Source organism: Salarias fasciatus, chromosome 4, assembly GCF_902148845.1.
Source record: "Salarias fasciatus chromosome 4, fSalaFa1.1, whole genome shotgun sequence".
In the NCBI taxonomy this organism is placed as follows: Eukaryota; Metazoa; Chordata; class Actinopteri; order Blenniiformes; family Blenniidae; genus Salarias; species Salarias fasciatus.
The window spans coordinates 1,431,384-1,457,836 of NC_043748.1; the positions used below are offsets into that span (position 1 = coordinate 1,431,384).

Below are 26,453 nucleotides of genomic sequence, written 5' to 3' on the forward strand. Positions count from 1 at the left end.
TTAATGCTTTTTCAGAGCCTGAATTGTTTAGAATTCTTAATAATTTTGTTTTAATGCATTTTCTTGAAAAGCAATATGAGTTACCTTATGCAATGATGGTGCAATAGAAATAAATTTGCCTTAATACAATCTCATTTTAGTATATTATTTCATGGTAGTACTTGTATATATAATCTGTTTATGATCTTGAATTGCTATTGTCTTTTAAAGGTTTCCACGTTCTTCCAAGGATCTTGAAAAATTGCAATTTCTTCTTGATGACTTGCCTGGTAAATAAAATAAATAAAATTCATAACGTTTGAATGAAATCCTAAGGTTCTCGTGTTTCACACACTCCACTGTCTTCACTATTAATTTACAATTTATTATACACTATTATATACTATACTGTATATATTATATATTTATATACTATTATTATACACTTTTATACCTTTTTTTATATTTTTCTTTAAGTCTGAATGAACTTCTTCGGCTCCAGGTGTCTCATCGGGACACACGTGTCATTGAAGTTGGACTTATGCAGGATTTAGAGCTCGTGCTTGCTGCTCCTCCGCGCGGTGGATCTGTGGAGCCGCGTCCGTCCGCGCGCCGAGCCAATAGCGGCGAGGCGGGTTTAAAGGCTTGGAGGGCACGCGGTGGCTCCGCACTTCCTGGTTGAAGATGGCGGATGAGAATGAGACAGCACCGCTGCCGGAGAAAGAAGAAGAAGATGTAGAGGACCACGGACACTGCAGCGACTGTGAGAATGAGGAGCACCAGTTCGACGACGGGTAGGCGGCAAGGCTGGCACGCGCGGCGTTAAGCAGCTCGTGCCGTCACACGTTTACCAGCAAAGCGAACGTGAAGTAAATGCTTCGGCGAGCAGTCGGGGCAGACAGACAACCAACACTGGAGCTAGTCAAGCCCACCTGCTTGCGTGTGATTGGTCAAAAGAGGCCAGCGCCTCGATTTGATTGGCTGAGAGCGTGCTCTGTCGCTCCCGGGGGCGGGACTTGCTGTTTTTCCTTCGGTGCTGCTAGGAGCTAGGCGGAGTGTGGGGGGGAGAAGAAAGTGCGCTTGAAGGCTAATCTTGAAAGAAATCACACTTTACACTCGCCTGTACCGTTCGCAAGAAAAGGGGTATATTTCATTTAGCTTTGAGCTTTATATCTTGCTCTCGTGCCGCTGCAGCTTGCCTCTAAACTGATGCAATCCAGTTGACATTTAGCGAGTTAGCTTGCATGCTAACTTAGCTGTCAAACCCCTTTTGTCTGTGACTCAGTCAGATCTAAAGTGAAATCTGGCCAGCACGCACGTGCGTGATATCTGGGGTAGTCGTGCCATCCCATGAGTGCTGTGTATCTTTCAACCACTACTTTTCTTGAAAGAAACATGTTAGATCTCCACACTGCGCTGTGAATATAGGCTTTGATGGAAATCCTGCTTTGCTTGGCTCTGGGTTCTCTTAATGTTTACCAAGCTGTGACACATGAAAAGAGTCCGGAGTGCAAATACTGGGCCCGGTCTACTCAAGTATACACATGTGGGTCTTTTTTTTTTTTTTTTTTGTTATTGGAGCAAAATGAAAGAGAAAGCTCTTCTGCTCGCGACGCCCTTTTCATTGTCGGGGGCTTTGATGTGATCAAGTCAGAGAATATGAATGTCTTGCATTTAGCAGGATGTAGAACTATATAAGACCCACGAAGAGGGGAACTGGACAAAAATCTGATATGTGGCTTTGCACAAGTATAATCTTTAAGGTCTAATTGTATATAAAGCAAAGTCAAAGCAAATATAAGATTGATTTTACTTCCTCACACAATGCTGAAACAAAGGCTGGCTCTGGGTGCTGGCTGCTCCACTGTTGCAGTGGAAGCCTGGAGAACAAACTATTGAATGTTTTGTTGTCCATTGTCCCAGTCACTCACTGAACTCTTGTACATGTATGTGGACACATGCGTGGATGCCACATACTCCTCTTCCAGAGGTCATGTGATTCACCATCTGTGCTAGTGTTACAAATACAAGCCAGCACTTGGCCTCGCTCCCCTCCCGGACACTAATGAGATTATCCTCTGTAAGTATGTTGGGTTTCTTGGGACAGATGATGGGGTGGATGGGTGGAGGTGTGTGGCTTCACAGGTTTGAACTGCTCTGAAAAATCGTGGTTATTATGAAGGGAGGGGGCTCAGTCCCCATGTTTCTGGCACCGTTGCTCTCATACGTCCCGCCATTGCCTTGTGACTTTTTGTCAGCTGATGGACGACTGGAGTTGCTCTTTTCCGTACGCGTGAATCTAAACCCTGCTCCGTCTCTTACAACAAGTAGCTATGTTTGGGTATCGGTGATAAATGACACAAAATCAATCAAGACTAAGGTTTCCTGCACTGGCTTTGACAGTTGTGTTAGAAATAAACAGACACTAATCTCCACATCACAGCCAGCTTTCGTAAAATACATTTTGCTGGGCCGCGGTTTTCCCTCTGGGACGGTAACTTAAAAAAAGGATTCCATCTATTTCTGTTCTGTTCTAGTGACCGGGGTCTGGGTGATGACACTGGTGCCAAGAAGAAGAAGAAGAAGCAGAAAAAGAAGAAGAAATCTGGTGCCACAGAAGCAGCTCAGGACCCCCTTGCCAAGGCAGGAATTTCTATTTTCTCATGAAGCACAATTAAACAAGAACGGTCAAATCAGTGTAATTTGGAGTTAATGCATTTCTTCTTAAGGTCGTGCTCCAGGTTAGAATACATATCACTTGCTTCAGCCCTCTTATTTTGATCAATACATATTGGTGTTAATTTTTTAAATGTGGTTCTTTTGGCTTCCGTACAGGTAAATTCGCTACCAGCTGATAAGCTACAGGAGATCCAGAAGGCCATTGAACTGTTCTCCGTTGGCCAAGGTCCAGCCAAAACTATGGAGGAAGCCAGTCGGAGGAGTTACCAGTTCTGGGACACGCAGCCTGTGCCCAAGCTAGGTCTGATACCTCGTAACCGTGTTGTTCTTTAAAGCCAAGGAGGCTGCAGGCTAATGCCAAACGCCACAGGGTTCAGTGAGACGTGTCATATGTTTTTATTCCCTTTTCAGGGGAGACGGTGACGACACACGGCTCCATCGAACCAGACAAAGACCATATTCGAGAGGAGCCCTACAGCCTCCCGCAGGGCTTCAGCTGGGACACCCTCGACCTGGGCAACCCTGCTGTGGTAAGAAAGTCTGCAAATATGGAATTCAGCGCACAGCAGATGTTTTGTTTTTCATTCACATTGGATAATTTGTTTTGGAATTTTTAGATTTTAATGGAATTACGTGTTCCAAAAAGGGAGATTACAGTGAGCATTAAAGTAAATTTTCAGTGATATATTCAATGATTTGAGGCTTTTACTTGTACTTCATATACAATTTGTAGTGTCAGTTATACTTCCTATGGCAGCACATGAGCGTCTTCTTTTAGTAATTAGCGTTAATGTCCCACTAGTGGATTAATAATGTGTATGATAATGGTTATATTTTCATTATTTTTGTTTGATTGAATAGATTATCTAGCTAAATCCTTTTTGTTTTTTTTTAAGTAGCTCTCGTTGTTTGAAGGTCATGACTTTACCTTCTTGCCTCTTTTCCTCTGAAAACAGCTGAAGGAGCTTTACACCCTTCTCAATGAGAACTATGTGGAAGATGATGACAACATGTTCAGATTTGACTATTCTCCCGAGTTCCTGCTTTGGTAATTTCCCCCAGACTTTGCTTCATTCACCTGTGAACTGCAGTCCAGATTTGTGTAGGATTTCACTGACTTGCTTGTGTTCGTCCTTCAGGGCCCTGCGGCCTCCTGGCTGGCTGCCCCAGTGGCACTGTGGCGTGAGAGTCAACTCCAACCAGAAACTGGTCGGCTTCATCAGTGCCATTCCCGCCACCATCCACATCTACGACGTGTGAGTAGACAAAGAGAATGGAAGACTGATTAATAATTAGTGGGGTTTTAAACAATCAAGAGGGTTAAAAGTGTGAAAATTCAACATGTGGCTGCTCATCGGTTAATTACAAATGTCTTTTCCCGTCACGTTTCAGAGAAAAGAAAATGGTCGAGATCAATTTCCTCTGCGTCCACAAGAAGCTTCGCGCCAAACGAGTGGCTCCGGTACTGATCAGAGAGATCACCAGACGGGTCAACCTGCAGGGCATCTTCCAGGCCGTGTACACTGCAGGAGTGGTACTGCCCAAACCTGTGGGCACATGCAGGTTGGGAGGAAATTCAACCCCGCGCTTTGTTGTCTGGCAGTGTAGCAGATGCGATTATGACTCACCTGAATTGAACTCGCTCTGCAGGTACTGGCATCGCTCCTTGAACCCACGGAAGCTAATCGAAGTGAAGTTCTCCCACCTGAGCAGGAATATGACTATGCAGCGCACCATGAAGTTGTACCGCTTGCCCGAGGTGTGTGTGTGTGTGTGTGAAAACACGCTGACACGTACAGCTTTGGGTTTTGGGGGACGGATCTCTTCATTCCTGATTGTTTTCCCTCCTCCAGGCCCCGAAGACTCAGGGTCTGCGGCCGATGACCAAGAAGGACGTGCCTGTGGTGCATCGCCTGCTGCGTGAGTACCTGAGCCAGTTCAACCTGGTGCCTGTCATGAACCAGGAGGAGGTGGCGCACTGGCTGCTGCCCCGGGAGAACATCATCGACACCTACCTGGTGGAGGTAAAGGATTTCAGCGACTTCTTATCCAAACCTCCAGATACTGTCGCGTTTCCTTGGAAAACATTGAAAGTTTTGTTGTTTTTATGGCAGAACGACGGCAAAGTGACAGACTTTCTAAGTTTCTACACGCTGCCCTCCACCATCATGAATCACCCCGTGCACCGCAGTCTGAAGGCAGCGTACTCCTTCTACAACGTGCACACCACCACCCCCCTGCTAGACCTGATGTCTGACGCCCTCATCCTGGCCAAATCGGTGTGTTTTCCTGCCTTCCTCGGATTCCCACGTCCTGCATTCTCACGGCCAACTCACGAGCTGTTTCTCTTTGCTTCTCTGTTCAGAAAGGGTTTGATGTCTTTAATGCACTGGATCTAATGGAAAACAAGCTTTTCTTGGAAAAGCTGAAGTTTGGCATCGGAGACGGGAATCTACAGTATTACCTGTACAATTGGAAGTGTCCCAGCATGGGATCAGAAAAGGTGCGTTTTGCTCAAACCCGCATGAGTCCTGAAGAAGAATTGAACAACTTCCATTTACTTTAACTGAAGGCTACACAAACAGCTTTTTCCCCCCAGTTATGCAGTTTGACACAAACCTCAAAATATTCCAACTCTGAGAAACACAGATTCACTTCAACGTAGCACTTTTGGCCAGTTAGCCACAATATGAATAAATATTAGATAAGTGATACAGCATGAATTTTTAAAATCAGAAAATCACAATTTTGCCATTTTTCTTTATTTCCATCGATTTTCAGATAACTTTACAAGTTTGTGAACATCGCAAACTATTTCCCAGTGTTAAACACAGCCACACACACACACGTATATATTGTTTTGCAAAATTAATGATCATATTTCATATATCAGAAAATTCTCCTACGTTTAGCCCACGATGAAAATTAAAAGACAACAAACCAAGTATCCCTGAGTATGAATGACTGAATGCGCTGATGCTTCACTGCGCCTGCCAAACGGATGCACACTGAGTAGAGTGGGTGTCCGGCCCAAGATGGCGGCTCGTCAGCGGTCCGTGGGTCAGCATAGAACTGTAGCAAATAGAATGTTCATCAGTTGAAAAATGCACCTTTGAGCAGTGCTCCACTGACCTGTCTGCTCCAGTTTCATAGTTTTACCTGTTTTTATGTGATTAAAAATAGTTGATTTTAACTTGTTGACCCCTGACCTGACCCTCGTCCTCCGCTGCCCCCCTCAGGTCGGGCTGGTTCTGCAGTGACGTCCCTTCACGCCATGAGCCAGTGTCACCGCCGGGCCAGGAGGCGGCGCCATCGCACCGACCACCTTGATGGACTGATGACTTCCGGCTTCAGGAAAGGAAATCCCACCGCCCATTTTTACTTTTTGACCTTTTGAACTCTGACCTGCACTACCGCTGCCAGGCGGGGAGGCCCCGGGGGGGGGGCCGTCAGCTCTCCCTCCTCCCTGGATCACACGGACCTTAAAGCCATTGTAGTTACCATCCCAAACAACTGTATTCCATCTGAGAAGCTGTCTTTGATTGTACCAAACACGCACCCACACAGGAACAGTTTGCACAGTTTACCGGATACCAAACGCTCACCGTTGGCATTCTTACAGATCACACAGTACGTGTAAATATTGTCAGACGAAGCTGCAGATCATGCCCTAACACATCCAAACTAGAACCTACTGTTTAATTTTATTCCTTAATGTTGGAAGTGCTTTTTATTTTATTTTTTTTTTGCAATTAAAACAAATCTGTCATCTTTACGTTTTAGAGATTAAAGGAAGAAAAAAAAAGATCAAAAAATATTTTAAAGAGGGAAAAAAAGGCTCAAAAAATGAGGTAATAAATACCAAAAGTGGACACAAGATAAGGGCTTCTGTTCAGAGTTTCTTCTCATCCCACCGGTTCATATTTGTTTTACTGATTTCGCTCATCTTCGTCTGTCCGTAACGATCATGGATTTGTCTCAGACTAACAAGCTTCATTTTTCTGGAGTCGTCCCCATCTGCATTAACCTGTAGCTTTACTGCACTAACGACAGCAACCCCGAGACACACACACACACACACACACACACACACGCCGACAGTCGGAGGCACAAAGTCAATCAGTTTTAGTGAATTTGGACTGTTACAGAGAGGCTGAAGGCGTCCGGACGAGGTTCACGCTACTCGTTTATCAGCAGGGAACACCTCCGGGTCTAACTGTTCCCCAGCTGCACTGTCCACCCTTTCCCCCCCCCGCTCCCTGCTGTTCGAAATCCAAAGTATTTCAGGGCATTTCTGAAAGCTCTCGAAGCTCGTTATGCAAACTTTGCTGAAAGGAATTACTGAAGAAGTGTTAAAGAGTTGATAAATCAATCAAAACCTGAAGAAGCGCCACACACACATTGTGAGTCCCATGTTTGGTTCATTGTGTGTTTCTGCCTTTTGATTTCTGATAACGGCTGTAATTATGTCCAGGCCTCTGCCGTTTGTAGAAAATAGCATCATGACAACGGATGCCTTTGAAGTCTGAGCGTTTTCGGGGTGGATATTGGAGTTGGGGATCGTGCGCGGCAGTCTGAAGGCGTTGTGCGGTGTGGATGATGATCTCTGGGGAAATGCTCCAGTTAAAGTGTTTCTTATGAAAAACCATGGGCTCTATTTGCAAATAGTTGTGGGGGAAGAAAAAAAAAAAGATGTTGTGTATGTTGCAGGAAATGAATGTGAAGATGCAGGTGTTTTTTTTTTTTTCTCTTTCGAGCAAAAAAAAAAAAAGAAATAAAATCTAGAAGTTGCTGTGGGGTTTTTGTACATTTCGTCAGAAGTCTGATCAAAAATTCAGGTGGCAGCAGGTGTCATTCTAATAAAAGCAAGAAAAAGATCACTGCATGTTAACCTCTTGGCTTTTTCCTCACTTTTCCTTTTAAGTTTGACTGTTTGCACCTTGTTTTGTCACTGGAATCCAGTTGCAGAACTACATGCAATAAATTCTTACAATATTGCTCCTCAAAAACATAAAAAAAAAAAAACCCTCATACACTGGAAACTACTTTTAACTCTTGAACGTGACATTGGATCCTTGAATTGTCTCAGAATTACCAAGGAGAGTTGCAGATGTCTGACTTTTTACCATCAGGAGCTGAAACACTGTCAAACACTGAACTGCTTGAGTTTCACTTTGTGTGTTACTATAAAATGTCACACTGGTTTGAATATGGTAGGTAAAAGGTGATTAAGATGTATTTTTAAAGATAGTTATAGTATTCCATCTCATGCTAATTATATTCCTTTTAATTCATGACTTTTTTTCTTTGAAATTCTTTAAAATGATCTGAGTGTGACTGTGTTCGAACTTCCACTGATGTGGGATGAGTTTGCAGCTTCGTGCATTTTAGTAATGAAGCAACTTGCATCAGTAGAAATATTTGTCTCTGTTTCAAACATTTCTTTTATTGAAAATGCATTTATAGTCTTTCAAGGTAGTTATTCATTGTAAAGAGGTCAAAGGTCACTTCTGGTTATACAGCTTTCACTTTCCTACTGTCTGCAGGGTGCCGCTCTCAGAGTAAACTTGACGCTGATTGGTCGAATCAGTTAGGACTATCTAACGCGGGCTCTGATTGGCCAGTTTCCCCGTGTCATTGTGTGGGCGGGGCTTTATAAATCGGGAAGTGAACTCTATTTTGCACTGAGGCTCCATTCCTTTGCATGGAGCACAAACTCTGACACAATGTGGCTCATTGTGGCAGTTTTTGGTGTGGTTTTAGCCACAGTCGTATTGAAGTATGCGTTCCGCTCCTCCGGACCGAATCCCTTCGCGACGGATTCTCGCGAACCGCTGAAGAAGATGGTTTTCGACAAGAAGGAGAAAAACAAAGTGCTGAAGCAAGGTGAGTGAAACGACCCTGTTAGCATCTTAACACGTCAGACTTCTCCTTTTCTCAGGAAAAAGAGTCTGAATTATGCTCATAACAGCAGGTTGTTGTGTTTGTGCTTGAAGTGAGTGACTTTGTTGGAGATAATTGTATATTCAGTGACGGCTGCGGGAAAAGTGAGGCTTTTACTGCTTCCTGAGCTCAGTGCAGCTCCCGTAAGTCCTCTCTTACATTGTTGTATAAACTAATTATTAATCCAAGTGTGTCTCACCTCACAAGCGACAATAATGTTGCTGGGCGACATGTATTATACTTGTCCATCAGATTTATATGAGTTGTACTTGAATTTTGCACCATGTCTTTTTATTGGAAATTTATATATAGAAAAAAGAACTACAAAAACAGAATACAGAACACAACCCCTACCCTCCAAGATGTTACTGTACCACTCAGTATTGTATGTCACACATATACATTTGAAAATTATAGTCATACAGGGACAAAAAAGAAAAAAAAATCAAATCAAATGAATTGCAATAATGGTGCACTGGTGTGGATTTAAAAAAATAAAAAGATAAATTGGTGGAAATCAAGACAATGGCAGTCAAAAGGAAAATAAAAAAAATGAAGCATAAGTTCTTGAATATGTGCTATACAGGGTCAATCAAACTTCTCAGCAATAGTGACATCTAGTTTCTTCACATAACTTAAAGGAATACTCCGAAGATTTTGGACCCACGCCCTATCCCGATCATTTACAGAGTGAGATAAGCTCATAAATACCTTTTTGTGTCCGTTCGTCCAGTGCCTGGCTAACAGCTGTTAGCATCGTAGTTAGCTTAGCTCAACTACGGCAGGTGAAGAGGAGACAGAGCCAGACTGAGAAAGTGGACAAAATACTCCATCCAGTGGTCCAGGGGACGGCGTATTAGCACGCAAAGTAAATCCGAATGGTTATAAAGCATTTTAAAAGACGTATTTTTTTTTTCAATCCATTAAAATGATGTTTTGATCCACACAGACCTGCGCAAGCGCAGTGCTCCGCGGAAGGATATGCTGGAGCACAGCAGTAGAAGCCATAGACTCAGCCGCTGTGCGCCTGGTATATCCTTCCGCAGCGCACTATGCTTGTTCAGTTTTGTGTGTATCAAAACGCTATTTTAAGGGATTGAAAAGAAAACACGTCTTTTAAAAAGTTTTATAACCATTCGTATTTACTTCGCCATCCCCTGGACCACTGGAAGGAGTATTTTGTCCGCTTTCTCAGTCTGGCTCTGTCTTCTCTTCACCTGCCGTAGTTGAGCTAAGCTAACTACGATGCTAACAGCTGTTAGCCAGGCACTGGACGAACTGACACAAAAAGGTATTTATGGGCTTATCTCACTTTGTAAACAATAGGGATAGGGCGTGGGTTCAAAATCTTCGGAGTATTCTTTTAAGAAGGGGTTCCAAGTAGTATAGAATTCTTGTGCACAGCCTCGAGTAGAAAAGTGAATTTTCTCTAGCACCAAGTGCTGTAGACGGTCATTAATCCACATCTTAAAGGGTGGAGGGAATTGATCCTTCCATTTAAGAAGAAACCAAAGGCTACTGTATTTTTTGCCCTGATATGAAGATTAATTGGAAAATGAGTAAACGATGTTGAAATAAAGCTTCGAAGCTATAGAAATCTAAAGAAGTGGGAGTGAGGGATACTGAATTTCACCACAAGCTGAGCAAAGGATGCGAAGGTGCCATCAGTACTGCAACAATTCCTCTGCTACTCCATTCACAAAAAGCTTGATCCAATACATTCATTTTGATTGTACTGATTCGCCCTCCCAATTTAAAGAGGTAGAAGACCCCAATGCTCCAGATCTTGTTCAAGTTGCGCTAATAATGGTGAGTAATTAGCTTTAAAAATGTCTTTAAATGAGTGTGTTACCCAAATTCCCAAGTATTTAAATTTTTGTGGACTGACTCTGAAAGGAAATGTTTGAAGATCAATTAGCTTAGCGTCTGAATGTACGGGCATAATTTCACATTTATGCAGATTGAATTTTTATCCTGATACTTTGCCAAATTCCTCTTGTAAATTCAGGACAATTGGTAGGGTATTTAAAGGATCAGACATGCACAAGAGCATGTCATCAGCATACAGAGACACCTCATTCAGTGAATAAACTGAAACTGACTTCACCACGTAATGCTAATGCTAGTGGTTTAGTCGCAATCACAAAAAGAAGGGGTGATAGGGGACAGCCCTGTCGGGTGCCACGACAGAGAGAAAAATAAGGGGAAAGGTTATTGTTTGTAAGAACAGCTGCTAAGGGCAAAGAATACAAAATGTTTTTCCAGGCGATAAATCCCTCACCAAAACCGAATTGTTTGTGGGTGAAAAAGAGATAGTCCCACTCCACCCGATCAAAAGCTTTCTCTGCACCAAGTGACAGTAGTACTTCTGGAACATCGGGTGGAGTGGGACCATAAAGAGTATTTTAAGTAAATGCTTGAGATTGGAAAATGAATGACGCCCTTTAATGAAGCCAGTCCGGTCCTCTGCTACAACTGAGAGTAAGATCATCTCCATATTACCGGCTAACATTTTTGAGAGAATTTTACCGTCTACATTTAAAAGCGAAATGGGACGATATGAACTACATTCGAGAGGGTTTTATCTTGTTTAGGAATAAGAGAGATGACTGAAAAAATGGAGTGTTTCTGTTAATAAGAGGAGCCACACCTCTAGATTTGGAGTGGAAATTGGAGTGGAATGATTGTCCAATCTGCTTTAAGATGAAAATGATCAACGGTTTGAAGGTGTGTTTCCTGAAGATAAACGATCCCTGCGTTTAGTTTACTCAAGTGATTCATTACCTTTTTTCATTTGATGGGAGTATTTAAGGATTTTAAATTCCAGCTAATAAAATTTACATCACAACCAGCTGGTTTGTTTGAAAAAAACTGCATTAACTGCACTCATATTCAACATGGGGAAATGCTATTGGTGTGTCACTTACTTTCAGTTTGAATAGAAATTTGTTAAAGTACAGAAAAAGATAAAGGAAAGTAAAATGTAAATGTAGACTAAAATGAAATAAGCAATTTTGAAAATGCGGTACAGTAAAACCCCAACCCTCACCTATCAGAACAAAGTGACTCCCCAACCCTTCACAGAAATAGCTACACATTAAAGTGTTTAAGAGGGGACGATACCACTCCAACAGACAGACCTCTGCTCTATAATATGTGTTCCAGCCATTATGCGTGTATGTTGTTGGTGGGCGTGAGTTAGGTGTTGTGAATGAACGGTTACGTCATGAGTGGGTGTGTGGATGCGTTGTCTGTGAAGGTATATGAGTGAGTTGTTAGTGTGACTGGGCATGCACACAGTTTTTTGACCACTTTGTGCCACGCATCGTTCTTAAACATTGTTGGAATAAACAAATAAAGTTTGTAAATCGAACGCTGTGGAGTGTGCGCGTCACCTGCATTATACCCAGTCATGGAAGTGACAAAAGGGCAGCTGTAGTCGCATCAAAAGTCAAAAACTGGCTGCATCGTAGGCGTGAACTCCTGTCAGGAGGAAGAAATGACTCGGCGTCGGAGTGAAGGAAAAGGATCCTGGCCAAGCGATCGTAAGAAGTCGCTGACGGATCTTTGAATGAAATGCCATGGAGAAGGTCAGTCAGCCACACACTCAACACAAGAAGGAGCGAGCTTCACGTCTAAATGAAATTACAGAACTTCTTGTTCAACCGCAAAATTTAAATTCGCTTCTGATAAGAGAAATTCCCGTCTTCGATGGAGACCCCTTGTTTTTTCAAACCTTTATCAAAGCCTTTCAAAACTGTGTGGAAAGCAAAAACCAATAATACAGGAGACTGTCTGTACTACCTACATCAGTATACAAGGGGTCAACCACAGGACTTGGTACGCAGTTGTCAGCACATGGCCCCAGATAAAGGTTATGTTAGAGCAATGGAGTCACTCCACTCTATGAGCATTTTGGAAAAGAATTAAAAATATCTGCCGCATATGTAGACAACGTGCTCAGCTGGCCTACAACAAGGCCCGAGGATGCAAAGGGTTTGCAGACTTACTCTTTATTCCTCAGAGAGTGTTGCACAGCTATGGAAGACCGAGAATATGTGCAGGAGATGGATATGTCAGCCAGCATGAAAGCTGTGATCCAAAAAATGGCTGCCATGTGGTCAGTGTGAACAGGACGTCAGTTGAGAGGTTGGAAAATGTATTAATGAATCATTGCAATCACGATTTCAGTGAGTGTTCAAGCAAACAAGAGGACATGTCACTGCAATAACAATGGTTCATGGACATTGTAACCAGTTCTGCAAAACTGCAAGATGGTCATTACAAGGTGAAGCTCCCCTTTAAGACTGACACTGTTAACTTTCAAAAGAACGTCAGCATTGCCCAACAGAGAATGTGTGGTCTAAAGAGAAAGTTTCTGAAGGACAGAGCTTTTCATGACGAGTACACAGAGTTTATGGAGAATGTGATCAAGCATGGATGGATATGCTGAGAAAGTTCCATCAAATGAGCTGAACAGATCTGATGGAGGAGTGTGGTATATTCCACATCATGGAGTGAGACACCCTACGAAACGGAAGATGCGTGTGGCGTTTGATTGTGGTGCACAGTATAAAAGAGTGTCCCTGAATAAACAACTCTTGCAAGGCCTCAATCTGACCAGCTCCTTACTGGGAGTGCTCACAAGAATCAGACAGGAGCCAGTGGCTGTTATGGCTGACATAGAGGCCGTGTACCATCAAGCCAGAGTGGATGAAGAGCATACAGATCTGTCACGCTTCTTATGGTGGCCTGAGGGAGACACAGACCAGAAGCTTGTGACATGTCGCATGAAGGTTCACCTTTTTGTTGTGCTCCAACAGTTGTGCATGTTACGCCCGCCATACAACAGCTGAAGACAACAGCCACGACTTTGCTCCAGAAATGACCAGCACTGCCTGTAACAACGTCTGTTTCGATGACCTGCTGAAGGGTTTTACATCAGAGTGACACGGTGCTTATGGTCAACAGACTCGATGAATTATGTCAAATAGGAGGATTTAAACTCAGCAAATGGATGAGTGAAGTGCCGTGAAGTATTGTGTAGCATCTCACAAGAACGTAGCCCAAAAAATGTGCATGAGCTAGAATCTGGACAGGGATAAGCTGCCACTCGAAAGAGCCCTTGGTCTGTACTGGGGTGTGGAGACTGACATGTTGAGTTTCAAATGTGCAGTTACAGAACAACCACACACAAGAAGAGGTATTTTGTCAGTAGTAAGCTCTGTGTACAACCCATTGGGCTTTTTGTCTCCTTTAACGCTCATCACAAAATTCCTTCTTCGAGAACTGTGTCGTATGAAATACAGCTGGGATGACCCTGTGCCTCGAACCTTACCACTGCTGACCTGGGAAGGGTCGCAGACAAAATAACAAAATAACAAAACTATCCGATGATCCTTGTGATTTAGAGGCCCTCACTCCTAACCATCTACTAACCATGAAGTGCAAGCCGGTGTTACCTGTTGGCAGGGTTGATGGCACAGATTGCTACTCAAAAAGAAGATGGAAACAGGCGCAGTATATCTGCGACCTATTCTGGAAAAGATCGAAAAGACCGAATTTCCCAGTCTGGGATCAATAAAGTAACTCTCTACTCTACTCTCTCTAGATGGATACGGGAGTATCTTCCATTGCTGCAGGAGAGGCACAAATGGAATAAGGAAAAGCAAAATCTTGCTCCTGGAGACACTGTATTGACAGCAGATCCCACAGCCCTCCAGAGCTCATGGTTGCTGGGCAGGATTGAAGAAACTGTCACTGACAAAAGAGGATTTGTTCGTTCTGCACGAGTGAAGACAAAGACTAGTGTACTGGAAAGGCTTATTACAAAATTGTGCCTGTTACAAACTGCGTAACGGGACGCATGAACTGGATGTGATTCTACATGGTTCTTCATGGTTACGCCATGAGTGGGTGTGTGGATGCGTTGTCTGTGAAGGCATATGAGTGGGTTGTTCGTGTGGGTGTGTGAGTGACCGGGTGAGCACACAGTTTTTGACCGCTTTGTGCCACGCATCGTTCTTAAACATTGTTGGAATAAACGAATAAAGTTTGTAAATCGAACGCTGTGGAGTGTGCGCGTCACCTGTGTTATACCCAGTCATGGAAGTGACAAAAGGGCAGTTGTAGTCACAACAATATGAACATATTATAAGGCACCTTATATTATAACATGAATTAGAACAATTTCAGCATTAAACATTCAAAAACTTTTCTTTTCTTTTTTTTTAAGGGGACAGGGAAAGACCTGTCTGGCTATTGAACACATTGTGAAAGGCAAATGTTAACAGTGCTGTTATACCCAGAATCAAGATCAATTAACAATTTCTGCAATAAAGAAAAATAGTAATAACAGTACCATGTTACAAAATCAGTGCAGCATAGGGAACCAGTATTAAATTATAAAAACTTTAAAGTCTACAACAACATCGCAGAAGCAGTGTGGATTTGCTTTTTGTAAACTGACAGTATGAACAACAATGAATTTGTTCAGATGCACTATCTGAATTTTTTTTTTTTCCAGCCACTTCAGGTTAAAGTCAATTGATCGGTATATCTGACAGGACCTCTGTTTTCACGTACGCAATGGCTTCCTTCGTGGGTTTTGAAACCATTTCTCAGTCTCCCGTTGTGCGTGATCTGGAGCAGCGCTGAGTAAAGGAGCATGTATTTCACACCATTTCAGCCACGGGTCTCACCTCTCCGAAAGCCAATCTAGCCTGCACAACGCTCGGGGGGGGGGGGGGGGGGGGGGCTGTAATCTCTGTTCCCTTCTAATGAAGCAGTCCAGACTCCCTGGCACATCGGAGGATGTTGGCACAGTCCTGATGATAATGAACCCGGTGACGGGGTTTGCCGTCTCGACTTCTCGCCTGGGGACTTCGGTGAGATCTGTCAATCAGGACGTCTTTATCCAATTACAACGCTTCCCTCAGAAGTTTGGTTACTTCTGTGGGTGTGCTGGAGCCTGTGGTCTTGGGGACATTACACATACAGATGTTGGAACGCCTCATCCGTCCCCCCATGTCGAGGCATTTCTCTCTCAGGCTGTTAACTTCTGACTCCAGTTTCCCCAATTTGGTCTGCAGACCCGAAACATCTTCTGACTGTGATGAAAGCGCTTGTTCCATGTCGTTTTCATCGCTTCCACCTCCGAGTGCATTGTAGCTGTGTTGCTAGCTAACTCGGTCTTCACTGCCTGCAACTCGACTTTGATGGCTTCAAAATCTTCAGTTGGTGCGGCCTTTAATTCTGACCTGAACATCGCAGCATTATCCGTCTTCGGCGATGAGAGGATTTCAGCTTTCAGGTCCGCTGCATCTAGCCTCGTAAACCAGCCCCGCCCACTCCACATCCACATTTGGATTTTGGAGCTGAAGTGGGTCTGGGGACAAGGCAATAGAAAGAGAATGTGACGGAGCAGTGCGACGGCCGAGCCAATCAGCATTGAAGCTTGTTGTTCTCAAATTTTTTGGGCGAATTCCAGTGGCAAAAGCGGAAGTGGCACCATCACTGTGCGTAGCTTCTTCCGAAACAAACATAGCGGACATAACGGAGATGAACATTAACCATCATCTGAAAGCTGCAATAAGTAAAGTTATAGCTAAAATACCAAGTATTACAAAAATTAAACAAGAGCAAGAGGCTGCGCCTGGTGAGTTTCTAACAGGAAAGGACGTTTTTGCGTGTCTTTGTGTTCACAGAAGCTAACGCATTTTGATTATGTATTTGTGTTGAAGCGTTGATTGGCTGAAGTGCGCTGTCAGTCAAAGGAGTAACCGACACTCCCTGCACGAAGTTTGTATTGGCTTGTCCCCAGACTGTTCCTAGCTCCACAATCGAAATGTGGAGCGGGCGGGGCTGGTTTACAAGGCGACGCTGCATTCATTTGGCCAGCAGATTGTGGTGTTGAGGCTTTGGGTGGTGAGCTCGGTGCTTTGGGGCCTGTTGTTGGAGCGCCATCGATTACCTTGCATTTTTGAAGGTTGTTGGCTATTAACCCAACTCGGTCTCCCCCCAAAATGAGATAACATTTAAAACGTAAATACACAAGGTTTTTGTCAATTTAGCTGGCTTAAGGTGCCTGAAAAATATACTTTTGCTTGGTTTTTAGCTGAACTTGTCTTCTGTGCTTCCCACACCATCGCCTGCTCACTAGCGCCCCCGAGTTGTACTTGAATTGTAATATCATACCACCATGAATAGTGCAATGAACTTCTTTATGCTAACACAAAGCAGCAGGGAAAGTACATGTTCTTAAAACAAAAAGAATACCATGGAGGAGTACATTTTATAGTTGTTATAGAATAAAACGGTAAAATGTCCACACAATTTAGATTTATTGCAAAGACTTTCCCCCTGGGATTAACAAAGTGTTTTTTTTTTTGATGCACTTGTATTGTTATAATAATACTGTATTTTATAAATTCATGAATGTAATATTTCATGAATCACATGATTATTACGAGTGAAGCAGAAGGTGAAGTCATGGAGTCATTAATTTATTTGTAATTTTCTGTGATCTCCAGCTTTGTCCTTTTTATATGTTGTAAGTGTTGTGCTGCTTTTCTGATTGTCCGGCGTGTCTTCAGGTTTCCCGGCCAGCAAGGTGCCAGAAAACTTGGACGCCATCATCATCGGCAGTGGGATTGGCGGTCTTGGGCTCGGCGTGCTGCTCGCCAAAGTCGGAAAGAAGGTTTTGGTTCTGGAGCAGCACAATCGAGCCGGCGGTTGCTGCCACACGTTCACAAAGAAGGGCTTCGAGTTCGACGTTGGTGAGTTAAACGGGTTTCTGTGAAGTTTCTTTGTGCTTCTGTCAGTTTTAGCAGACATGAATTCCTGCTGTGTGTGTTTCTGTGTGTCCTGCAGGAATCCACTACATTGGCGACCTGCTGGATCACAAGCCGTTCCGCTGCATGCTGGACCAGCTGACCAACGGGCAGCTGCAGTGGGAGCCTCTGGACAACCCGTTCGACCAGGTGGTGCTGGGACCGCCAGAAAACCGCCGCCGGTACCCCATCTACAGCGGCAGGACTCGCTTCCCCGAGGAGCTGAAGAAGTGTTTCCCTGGAGAGGAAAAGGCCATCGACGAATACATGAGGCTGGTCAAGGTCAGTGTTTAGTGGCACTGAAAACCTTGATCACATTCCAAAATGCAGATGGAAACCTTTTCTCCCTGTCTGGTGTGGTAAACAGTTGCACTTTAGCACGGATAATCTTCACTATCCAGATTTCTGTCGATATTGTCGCTGACACTGTTTAAAGAACTGGCTGCCAAGTCAAAGGTCAGAGTGACAGGCTTCGCTGGAGCAGCAGGTTTTCTTTATCACACAGACAAAGGATCAACACTTGATCTGTGTCCTGACTGGATTTATTCCTCTGTCTTTTTTCCACGCAGTGTGTACAGATCCTGATTAGCAAGAATGTTGAAAGTAGCGCAGTGTGATGCAACATTTGAACTCTTAAGGACAACATTAACACTTATAAATAATTTGGGTTACAGTTCACATCACAGTACAGATTTCCGGATTTAATATCTCAAAATCTCCTGCAATACTAGAAACTAGGTCATCTGCATTTATTTTATTTACATGTGTATAAAAATTAAGTTATTTCCTTCAGTAGTGAGGTCTGCCATTCTCCCCACACAGTTTCCTTTAATCAATGTGTTATTCACAAAACAGCAACGTTTACTCCACTACAGTGATGCCAGGCTCACACTGGATGCAGTCCGGCTCCGGTCTGGACACCGCAACTAATCAGTAGTGATTAAAACCAACGCTGCAGCTCACGCCATCCACGGTGCGGCTGCAGTCCGGCTCCGGCGCCGCTACGGAGCTCATCCGGCGCGCCATAAACTTTCCGCAAGGATCCTATTGTTCCAGACGCCAGAGCCTTACTGCGTCAATCGCAACACAACTCGGGTGCTGGAAGGAAAGTCGATAGGTGTTCCTGTCGAAGTACGGTGTTTGTGTTATCTAGTTGGTTATTAGTTATTGGGTTTTTAGGGTAGACACTGGGTCTACCATCTCGCTAGTGCACCTCGGTCTCCTTCCTGGCATGACGGGCCGTCCCTCCGCAGCCTGGGCTGCCACAGACATCAAGCCTCTGACAGTCTCCAGTGAGAAGGTCAGAATGGGTGACAAGAAGCCACTGACGGTCCGTGTGGGCGGCCAAGAGGTGAGACACGAGTTCTGGCGTGCTAACATCCAGGCCTCGTGCATCATTGGCATGGACCTGCTGAACCGCTGCAGGGCGCGGGCACCGGGCGGGGCAGCAGCGCAGCAATGCTGACGCACTGTCCCGGTGCCTCTGCGCAGAGGCTGAGGCACAATATATTTGCACTGAAAGCGCAACAGATCTGACAACCTCCTCCAGTGGACTGCAGGCGCACCGGAGGCAGCGTGACTGACAGTGCTGTGGTAATTCCGTACCAGAGCCGCACCGTATCCAGTGTGAGCCCGGCGTGAAAGTGTCTGTCCTCTGCTGCCTTCACGTGTGTCTCCTGTTTCCTCCTCAGAAAGCTGGACGTGGTATTTGGCTCCTGGGTGTGCTGAAGCTTTGCCCCGTCCCCCTGGCCAAATTCCTGGCCTACACCGGGCTCACCAAGCACCTGTCCTTCTTTTTCAAAATGGCCCCGCGCAGCCTGACCGAGGTCGTCAATGAGCTGACGGACAACAAGGACCTCAGGGCCGTCTTCGCCTACATCTTTGGGCTCTACGGTGGGACCGGCCACCGCCCGCCTTCTGTTCCTGTTTATCATTCTGCAGAAGGATCACAGGTTGTGTTTTCATCTCCGATCTGCAGGAAACGCCCCAAAAGACGCCAGCTTCGCCATGCACAGCCTGCTGGTCAGTCATTACCTGAACGGCGCCTGGTACCCGAAAGGCGGGGCGAGTGAGATCGCCTACCACATGATCCCCATCATCGAACAGGCAGGCGGCGCCGTTTTGGTGCGAGCCCCCGTCAACCGCATCCTCTTCAACGAAGCCCAGGAGGCCTGCGGTGGGTTTGGCTGCCTCTCAAGTGGCAGTGCTCACAACTTGCTGTGTTTTTTGATGTGGTTGTGTTTTCGTGGTTTCAGGCGTTAGCGTCATGAAAGGCCAGGAGGAAGTCCACATCCACGCCCCGATGGTCATCTCCAACGCCGGCATCTTCAACACCTACCAGAAGATGCTGCCCAAAGAGCTCCAGGCCATGCCAGGTGAGGATCACCAACTGTTTTGACTGACTGTTCTGACTGTAAACCGTCAGGAGTGTGAGTTCGGTCTGACACGACTCTCCCGCCTCGCAGCCATCCAGCAGCAGCTGGGGATGATGAAGAACGGTGAGGGAGGCCTCAGCATCTTCGTGGGTCTGAACGGCACCAAGGAGGAGCTGGGCCTTAAAGCAGAAAACTACTGGATCTTCTCTGAGAACAACTTCGACGAGCTGTAGGTTTTCTCACTTCTACCAGCATCTTGTGCCCGATTGTGACACCAGACATGGTGAATGACTGCTTCAGGCATATTTAATCACTAAACAATAAGGATACAGAAAGAAAAGCTGAAACCGCTGTCCATGTCAGGCCAGTAGTTGGTGCTGTTTTTGTAATAGTAGCACAATGAAAACATTCAAGTCTTTTGTGTTTGTATAGGTCCGTTGATGTACGTATGTAACGCCTGCATCTGATCCAGGTGACGGTGACAGAGACAATCAAAATGCTACAAAAGTTTGTCGGTATCCTCCACAGTGAAAGTCTTCACATTCATGTGGCCAAAAACAACTTATTTAATTTTGCTGTGCAGTTCTGAAACTGTATTTTTATATCAGATAATGGCTAATCTGAGTTTTATTACATTGTCCAGTTTTGCAGTATCGTCTTTTGGGAAATATTGAACCCTTCTGGGGTGTTTGATTCACCATGAACATGTTTTCTTTCAAAGGATGGATGAATACTCAAAAGGAAAGAGGGAGGAGTCCTCCAAAAAAATCCCTCTGCTGTTTGTGGCCTCGCCGTCGGCCAAAGATCCCACCTGGGAGGAGAGGTCTCCAGGTAGCTCCACTCAGACACTCTGCCTCCACGTCAGGCTTCGTGTTCGGCTTTTCCTCCAACATCTCCGCTCTCTCCTTCGCTTCAGGAAAGTCCACTCTGAGCGTGGTCAGTTTTGCCAATTACTCCTGGTTTGAGGAGTGGAAGGACGGAAAGGTGACCAACAGAGGGCCCGACTACAAAGAGCTGAAGCAGGCGTTCATCGACACCGTCCTGGACGTGGTTCTGGACGTTTTCCCCAAGATCACCAGAGACAAGGTGAAGACTTTTACTGCTCATGAGCTGAATATTGTTTTGTGGAGAAGTCATTGAAGCTCAGTTGGGTCGTTTGTGCAGATCGAGTACATCGACGCTGGCACCCCCATCACACACACACACTACATCGGTGCCCCCAAAGGCGAGATCTACGGAGCGGATCACGGCCTGGCGCGGTTCAGTCCTGAGCTGAACGCCACCGTCAGGCCCCAAACGCCGCTGAAGAACCTCTACCTGACAGGTGGGTGTGGCCCAGATCCGGTCCTCGTGCCCCGGGACTGAGTGAAGAGGCCGTCCTCTCACACACATTCTCCTTCAATCTGTTGTCCTCTGGCAGGTCAGGACGTGTTCGTGTGCGGCTTCGCCGGCGCCCTCGCCGGAGCGCTCTCCTGCGGCTCGGTCATTCTTGACCGCAACCTCCATCTGGACACCATGGCACTGGCAAAGAGAATGAAGTTTATGAAGAGTAAACAAAAAGGAGAGTAGCCGCTCAACATTCAGGATAGACTCTACCGAGCCATTTGATCTGATGTCACTAACAGTCCAGTGATTCAGACAGAAAGTGGATTATTCCTGACAGACTGCTTCACTTTGGTTAACTTGTCTGGTTACTATTGCATTGGCTCGAATATAGAATGATATTTTCCTTCCAGAAATTGTATTCTCAAAACTGGGGTTGTACTATAATCAAAGATTAGATTGTCGTTACACATCCGCGCCGCTAGATGGAGCCAAAGTACTGGTGCCCAGGAAGCGAATGGCGCATCGCAGTGATCTGATGAAAAATGGAGGAACGTGACAATCTGGAACGAAGGAGCTGGAACTCTAGACAAGTGAGCAAAACAGCAGAGGCGAAGCTTTGATGCCAACTTTAAACTGATGGGAATCAACGCAGCGGAGTCAACAAACAGCTGCCAAGTGGCCAAGATATATTGGACTGAATTGTTAATTTTCATGAAGTTGAATAGAACTTGAATTTGATGGTTATAAAGTTATTTACATCATGAATGCAGTTATTGAAACTTTGAGGCTACTTAATTGTTGCTTGTTTTGAGAAAGAGAATGTATTTTTTTATTTAATACTGCAGTAATTTTTTTTTTATTTTAAATCACGTGAAATGTTATCTCTGTTGTGAGTTTTTGAGTGAAGACTAATTGTCCAATAAAAAGTTGTTTATGAGTAGCCTCTTCAACATATTTTTGTTTTCATAAAATGATATTTGAAAAATAGGGGTCGTCCTACAATCAGAGTGGTCCTATATTTGGGCCAATCCGGTAATTCAAGCCATGAATGACGATATCACCATAGATTGGCCAATCGCCAACATCCGGGCCTTATCCAGCAGATCGTCCTTCTTCCTGAGCTCATCCGACAGACGGAGGATGTGTTCCCTCAGGTCGGCGATGTTCCCCGGGTCCTGTGTTCCCCTCTATCAATACCGGGGAACAAAGGACCCTGTTTCCCCGCTGTGTCATCGCGCACTCGGATGTAGGTTTTTTTTTGTTGTTTTTTGCTGCGGCGAGAGCGCAGATTTGCATTTGCACCAACCGAGTTGACGTAAACAACAGTGAAATATAATAAAATAATTAATAAAAATGTAATAAAAATTAAAATGAAAAAAATTAGAGGAGTCTCCCTTCAGAGCGGGAAGAGCGAACATATAATGAAACTTTTCCTAATCACAGCTATAAACGTGTTTTTATTCTGGTGTAAACTATCTATCCAATCTGTGGACAAAAATAACGATTTAAGATATTTAGTGATTTAAATAAGCAGCTTGTGTTTGTCACACTATCCGCTCAAAAGAAGGAAAAAAAAGCAAACACAAAACAGAAAAAAACACACACATGAATAAGCTGTCTGATTGTCAAATGCGGAGGTCAAATTCTAAGACATTTAACTATGTTTCCCTCCTCCATACTGTAGAACTTAATTTTTCTGACAGGGTCGTCACAGTCCTCACAGTCTGCTGCGTGCAGGAGAGAGGGGTTGGGTTCACGCTGACGGAGATGCCGAAATGAATGAATGACCTGAGGGAATGAGCTCTCCGCTTATTCCTAATAGTGGAGATGAATGTCAATACAGGAATGAAGGGAAATAATGATTAACACTAGAACTAAAATGATTAACACGAGAACTGCCAGCATTCTTCCCCCCCCCCCCCCCCCCCCCCCCCCAAAGGCGGTCAGCCAGACCATCATACATTTTGCAGTGTTTTTGCACAACAGGTTGTTTTTCTGTAATCTAATGTATTAGAAATTAAGATAAATAAACAAAATATTAAGCCAAGAGTATCAGCAAAATTTTAATGTCTCATGTCTGCTTCATTAATGCCTCAAATCAGGTTTTAAAATTTATTTAATTTTTACAGTGCGCATTTCAGCAGCATCACCTCTCTCACTCACACTCCGCGCACTCATTTCCCTGATAAACACGCACACACACGCCAACACACACGAAATAGTTGTATTATTAATCGTCAATAATAATCAAGAACATATTAAAATTAGTAAAATAAGTCTCCCTGGCTGCGCACCAGGATGGACAGTCCGTCCTTATCCTGCTCATTTGATTCTGGGGACTGCAGGCTCCACAGGACAAAGGTATTTATTCAGAAAATATATTCGTTCAAAAATTAATTTTTGGAAACGAAAAATACATGGTTTGCTGTACTTTGATGGAGGATATTGGCACCTCTGGAGACGCTGCTCCTGCTGTGAACTGCCGTGTTCGCTGTTGTGTTGAGCTTTATTACATTAGTTTATTTATCTTTCACACCATTTTATGTTTTTATAATTTAGTTGTAAACTGACAGCAGCCTACAGTAATTCTCTATACCTGGAGGTGACGCGTGAGCGCTTCCATGCGCCACTGCAGGTTCTGCGCTGTACAAGCAGACACTTTCAGTGCAAGGCGGGGAGCAGAGGACCCGTATTTAGAAAAAGGGTTCTATGTTCCCCGGTCCATACAAAGCGGGGAACATAGGCACGCTCCCCCCAGCCTGCATCACAACAAACATGCTAACACGCCATTAATAAAATATTCATCTTGGTTCATAAACTGGATGTGTACTTTGGAAGCGTTTTCAACAGCCTGTGAAACTATTATGTCCATATCTTCCCTTGTTTTCGGTCCATTGGGATTTATTTCTCCGTTTGGGTTCGGGTTACACTCGATTCGCAATTCGATTCTTCGGTTCACGAGCGGCTCCGTGTAATGACTCTTTTTCAGCTGGAAGTTGCCATGGTGACTTTGTGGCTATGACGTCAACCAGGTCGAGTCCAGGTCTGATTCACTTGTTGTCCAGCCTTCAGGCAGTCAGCAGTGTTTTTGTGACAGGAGCCATTTGCGAGAGAGAATTTCCCGAGAGCAGAGCTTTCAACGAACCCTTCCAGTAAGTACTGAGAGAAAAGCTTTAGCACGTGCAAAAGAGAAGCAAATGAGAGACAAATGTCTTTTTTCAATCGAAGACAGTTATGCAAAATGGAAAAATTTAAATCTGGAAAACGACTATGCTCACAAAATATGAATTTGAGTCATTGAAATACTAATTTTGTGGGAACAAACTGGTATTCCATAGCCACCAATCGTTATTTCATGGCCACAACTCTGTGTTTTGTGGCCACAGACTTTTTTTCTTCTTTTCTTTTGTCCCTTCTTTCTTTTTTCCACTTTTTCACTTTGAGTTTGTGCAGGAGCAGCATTTGTACAAGCCTTTTGGCTTTTTTACATTCCCATGCACACAGCCATGTTGTTTTGACTATATGTGCAACATAAAATAAAATAAATGAATCAAGTATTTGGTGACATCCATAGATGGTTGGTGTGTGTTCTGGTTACTGGATTATGGTTACTGAAACTTTCTTCTCCGTCAACTAAACGTACAGATTCCTAGCTACTTGGTGACCTATCGAGCGACGACATCTGGGGCAACGATGAGCCTGTTTGGCGAAAACGCTGCTCCTCCTCGAAAGGAACAAAAGTAAGTTAGCTGGTTTATTCCTGAATGTGTTTTATTCCTGATAACAGCTTCTAGACTTGAAGCGGATCAGGCTTCTGTTGTCATTTCCTTCATGTTTAGTGTTTATTTCCTGTCCACGTGTTTTCAAATGGTGTCCATGTGTTCTCTGACTTTGGTTTTCTTTTGTGTTCTTCTAGAAAGAGGAGTTATGAGGATGTGCCGAGCGACCAGGGCACAAAACGGAGGAGGATGAGTGGTCCCACTGAAGATGAAGGTAAGACACCGTGTCTGACTGTGTGTTTGATTTGGTTAGATTTAGAATCTGGATTGTATCTAATGAGCTGACCACCTGTTGCTTCTCTGTCTCAGGAGTGGAGACTTCTATCTATGAAAGAATTTCAGAGATAGAAGACCAGAGAGAGCCAGCTACAGGTTTTGACCTGGACGCTGATTTCGAGGCTCTTCAGAACTGGATGGCTGAGTCAGACGTCCCTCCAGCTCCATCCAGTCCTCCATCAGCCGTCCTCCCTGCGCCAGGCCACCGTCACCCAGGAGAACAGGGTTGGTGGATGAGCGCAGAAGTCCATCCTGCAGCGCTGCAGCCCCTCTCTCCTGTGGTGACTCCTCCCATCAGCCCGCTGCCAGCTCAGGTCGGTGAGGCATGGACGTCCAGCCAGGGACAGGTAAGACCCCCAGCAGGGGGCAGGGACAGGCGTCCTGTCAACACCTTCTGAGAAATATGATTGACAGTCCACTCAGACGGCACAGCCGTGGTCATTCTGATGATAACGTTACTCATGGTTTCACTTTGTTTCCAGTGTTTCGGTGAACTGGTGGTCGAACAACCTCAACGTGTCACCTCTGACCTGCAGCCCTCCCCATCAGCGTGAGTCAATCAAAACCATGGAACCACAGCTCAGCTCACCTCACAGATGGTGTCCATGTGTTCTCACACTTTGGTTTTCTCTTGTGTTCTTCTAGAAAGAGGAGTTATGAGGATGTGCCGAGCAACCAGGGCACAAAACGGAGGAGGATGAGTGGTCCCGCTCAAGATGAAGGTAAGACACCGTGTCTGACTGTGTGTTTGGTTAGGTTAGATGTAGAATCTGGATTGTATCTAATGAGCTGACCACCTGTTGCTTCTCTGTCTCAGGAGTGGAGACTTCTATCTATGAAAGAATTTCAGAGATAGAAGACCAAAGAGAGCCAGCTACAGGTTTTGACCTGGACGCTGATTTCGAGGCTCTTCAGAACTGGATGGCTGAGGCAGACGTCCCTCCAGCTCCATCCAGTCCTCCATCAGCCGTCCTCCCTGCGCCAGGCCACCGTCACCCAGGAGAACAGGGTTGGTGGATGAGCGCAGAAGTCCATCCTGCAGCGCTGCAGCCCCTCTCTCCTGTGGTGACTCCTCCCATCAGCCCGCTGCCAGCTCAGGTCGGTGAGGCATGGACGTCCAGCCAGGGACAGGTAAGACCCCCAGCAGGGGGCAGGGACAGGCGTCCTGTCAACACCTTCTGAGAAATATGATTGACAGCCCACTCAGACGGCACAGTCGTGGTCATTCTGATGATAACGTTACTCATGGTTTCACTTTGTTTCCA

The 26,453-nt window shown here is 44.8% G+C and overlaps 3 protein-coding genes across 3 annotated transcripts in view; all 3 read left to right on the plus strand.

The window, feature by feature from the left end:
- The window catches only part of LOC115386392 (1-phosphatidylinositol 4,5-bisphosphate phosphodiesterase delta-3-A-like), a 41,310-nt gene extending 25,885 nt beyond the window's left edge, over nucleotides 1–15,425 (plus strand). Inside the window, exon 16 of the transcript XR_003931298.1 lies at nucleotides 15,414–15,425. The gene's annotated coding sequence lies outside the window, so the exon portion shown is untranslated. The remainder of the gene's footprint in view (nucleotides 1–15,413) is intronic.
- On the plus strand, nucleotides 638–7,331 carry LOC115386395 (glycylpeptide N-tetradecanoyltransferase 1-like). Its single transcript, XM_030088622.1, has 12 exons — nucleotides 638–773; nucleotides 2,517–2,622; nucleotides 2,815–2,959; nucleotides 3,070–3,188; nucleotides 3,615–3,706; nucleotides 3,798–3,914; nucleotides 4,051–4,221; nucleotides 4,309–4,417; nucleotides 4,512–4,682; nucleotides 4,773–4,937; nucleotides 5,024–5,161; nucleotides 5,898–7,331. The coding sequence occupies exons 1-12, from the start codon at nucleotides 664–666 to the stop codon at nucleotides 5,916–5,918; spliced, it is 1,464 nt and encodes a 487-aa protein (XP_029944482.1). The 5' UTR covers nucleotides 638–663; the 3' UTR covers nucleotides 5,919–7,331.
- On the plus strand, nucleotides 8,350–21,956 carry LOC115386394 (all-trans-retinol 13,14-reductase-like). Its single transcript, XM_030088621.1, has 11 exons — nucleotides 8,350–8,544; nucleotides 17,196–17,378; nucleotides 17,473–17,714; nucleotides 19,124–19,325; nucleotides 19,411–19,608; nucleotides 19,688–19,807; nucleotides 19,898–20,036; nucleotides 20,529–20,638; nucleotides 20,724–20,893; nucleotides 20,972–21,131; nucleotides 21,228–21,956. Exons 1-11 carry the CDS (start codon nucleotides 8,385–8,387, stop codon nucleotides 21,374–21,376), a joined length of 1,833 nt encoding a protein of 610 aa, XP_029944481.1. The 5' UTR covers nucleotides 8,350–8,384; the 3' UTR covers nucleotides 21,377–21,956.
- The last annotated feature ends 4,497 nt before the right edge of the window (nucleotides 21,957–26,453 follow it).

Coding starts and splice junctions, on each gene's coding strand:
- LOC115386394 (XM_030088621.1), top strand. CDS start 8,385: ATGTGGCTCATTGTGGCAGTTTTTGGTGTGGTTTTAGCCACAGTCGTA. Junction 20,037..20,528: donor GAGAACAACTTCGACGAGCT/GTAGGTTTTCTC, acceptor TTTCTTTCAAAG/GATGGATGAATACTCAAAAG. Junction 21,132..21,227: donor GAAGAACCTCTACCTGACAG/GTGGGTGTGGCC, acceptor GTCCTCTGGCAG/GTCAGGACGTGTTCGTGTGC.
- LOC115386395 (XM_030088622.1), top strand. CDS start 664: ATGGCGGATGAGAATGAGACAGCACCGCTGCCGGAGAAAGAAGAAGAA. Junction 774..2,516: donor GAGCACCAGTTCGACGACGG/GTAGGCGGCAAG, acceptor GTTCTGTTCTAG/TGACCGGGGTCTGGGTGATG. Junction 3,189..3,614: donor ACCTGGGCAACCCTGCTGTG/GTAAGAAAGTCT, acceptor CTCTGAAAACAG/CTGAAGGAGCTTTACACCCT.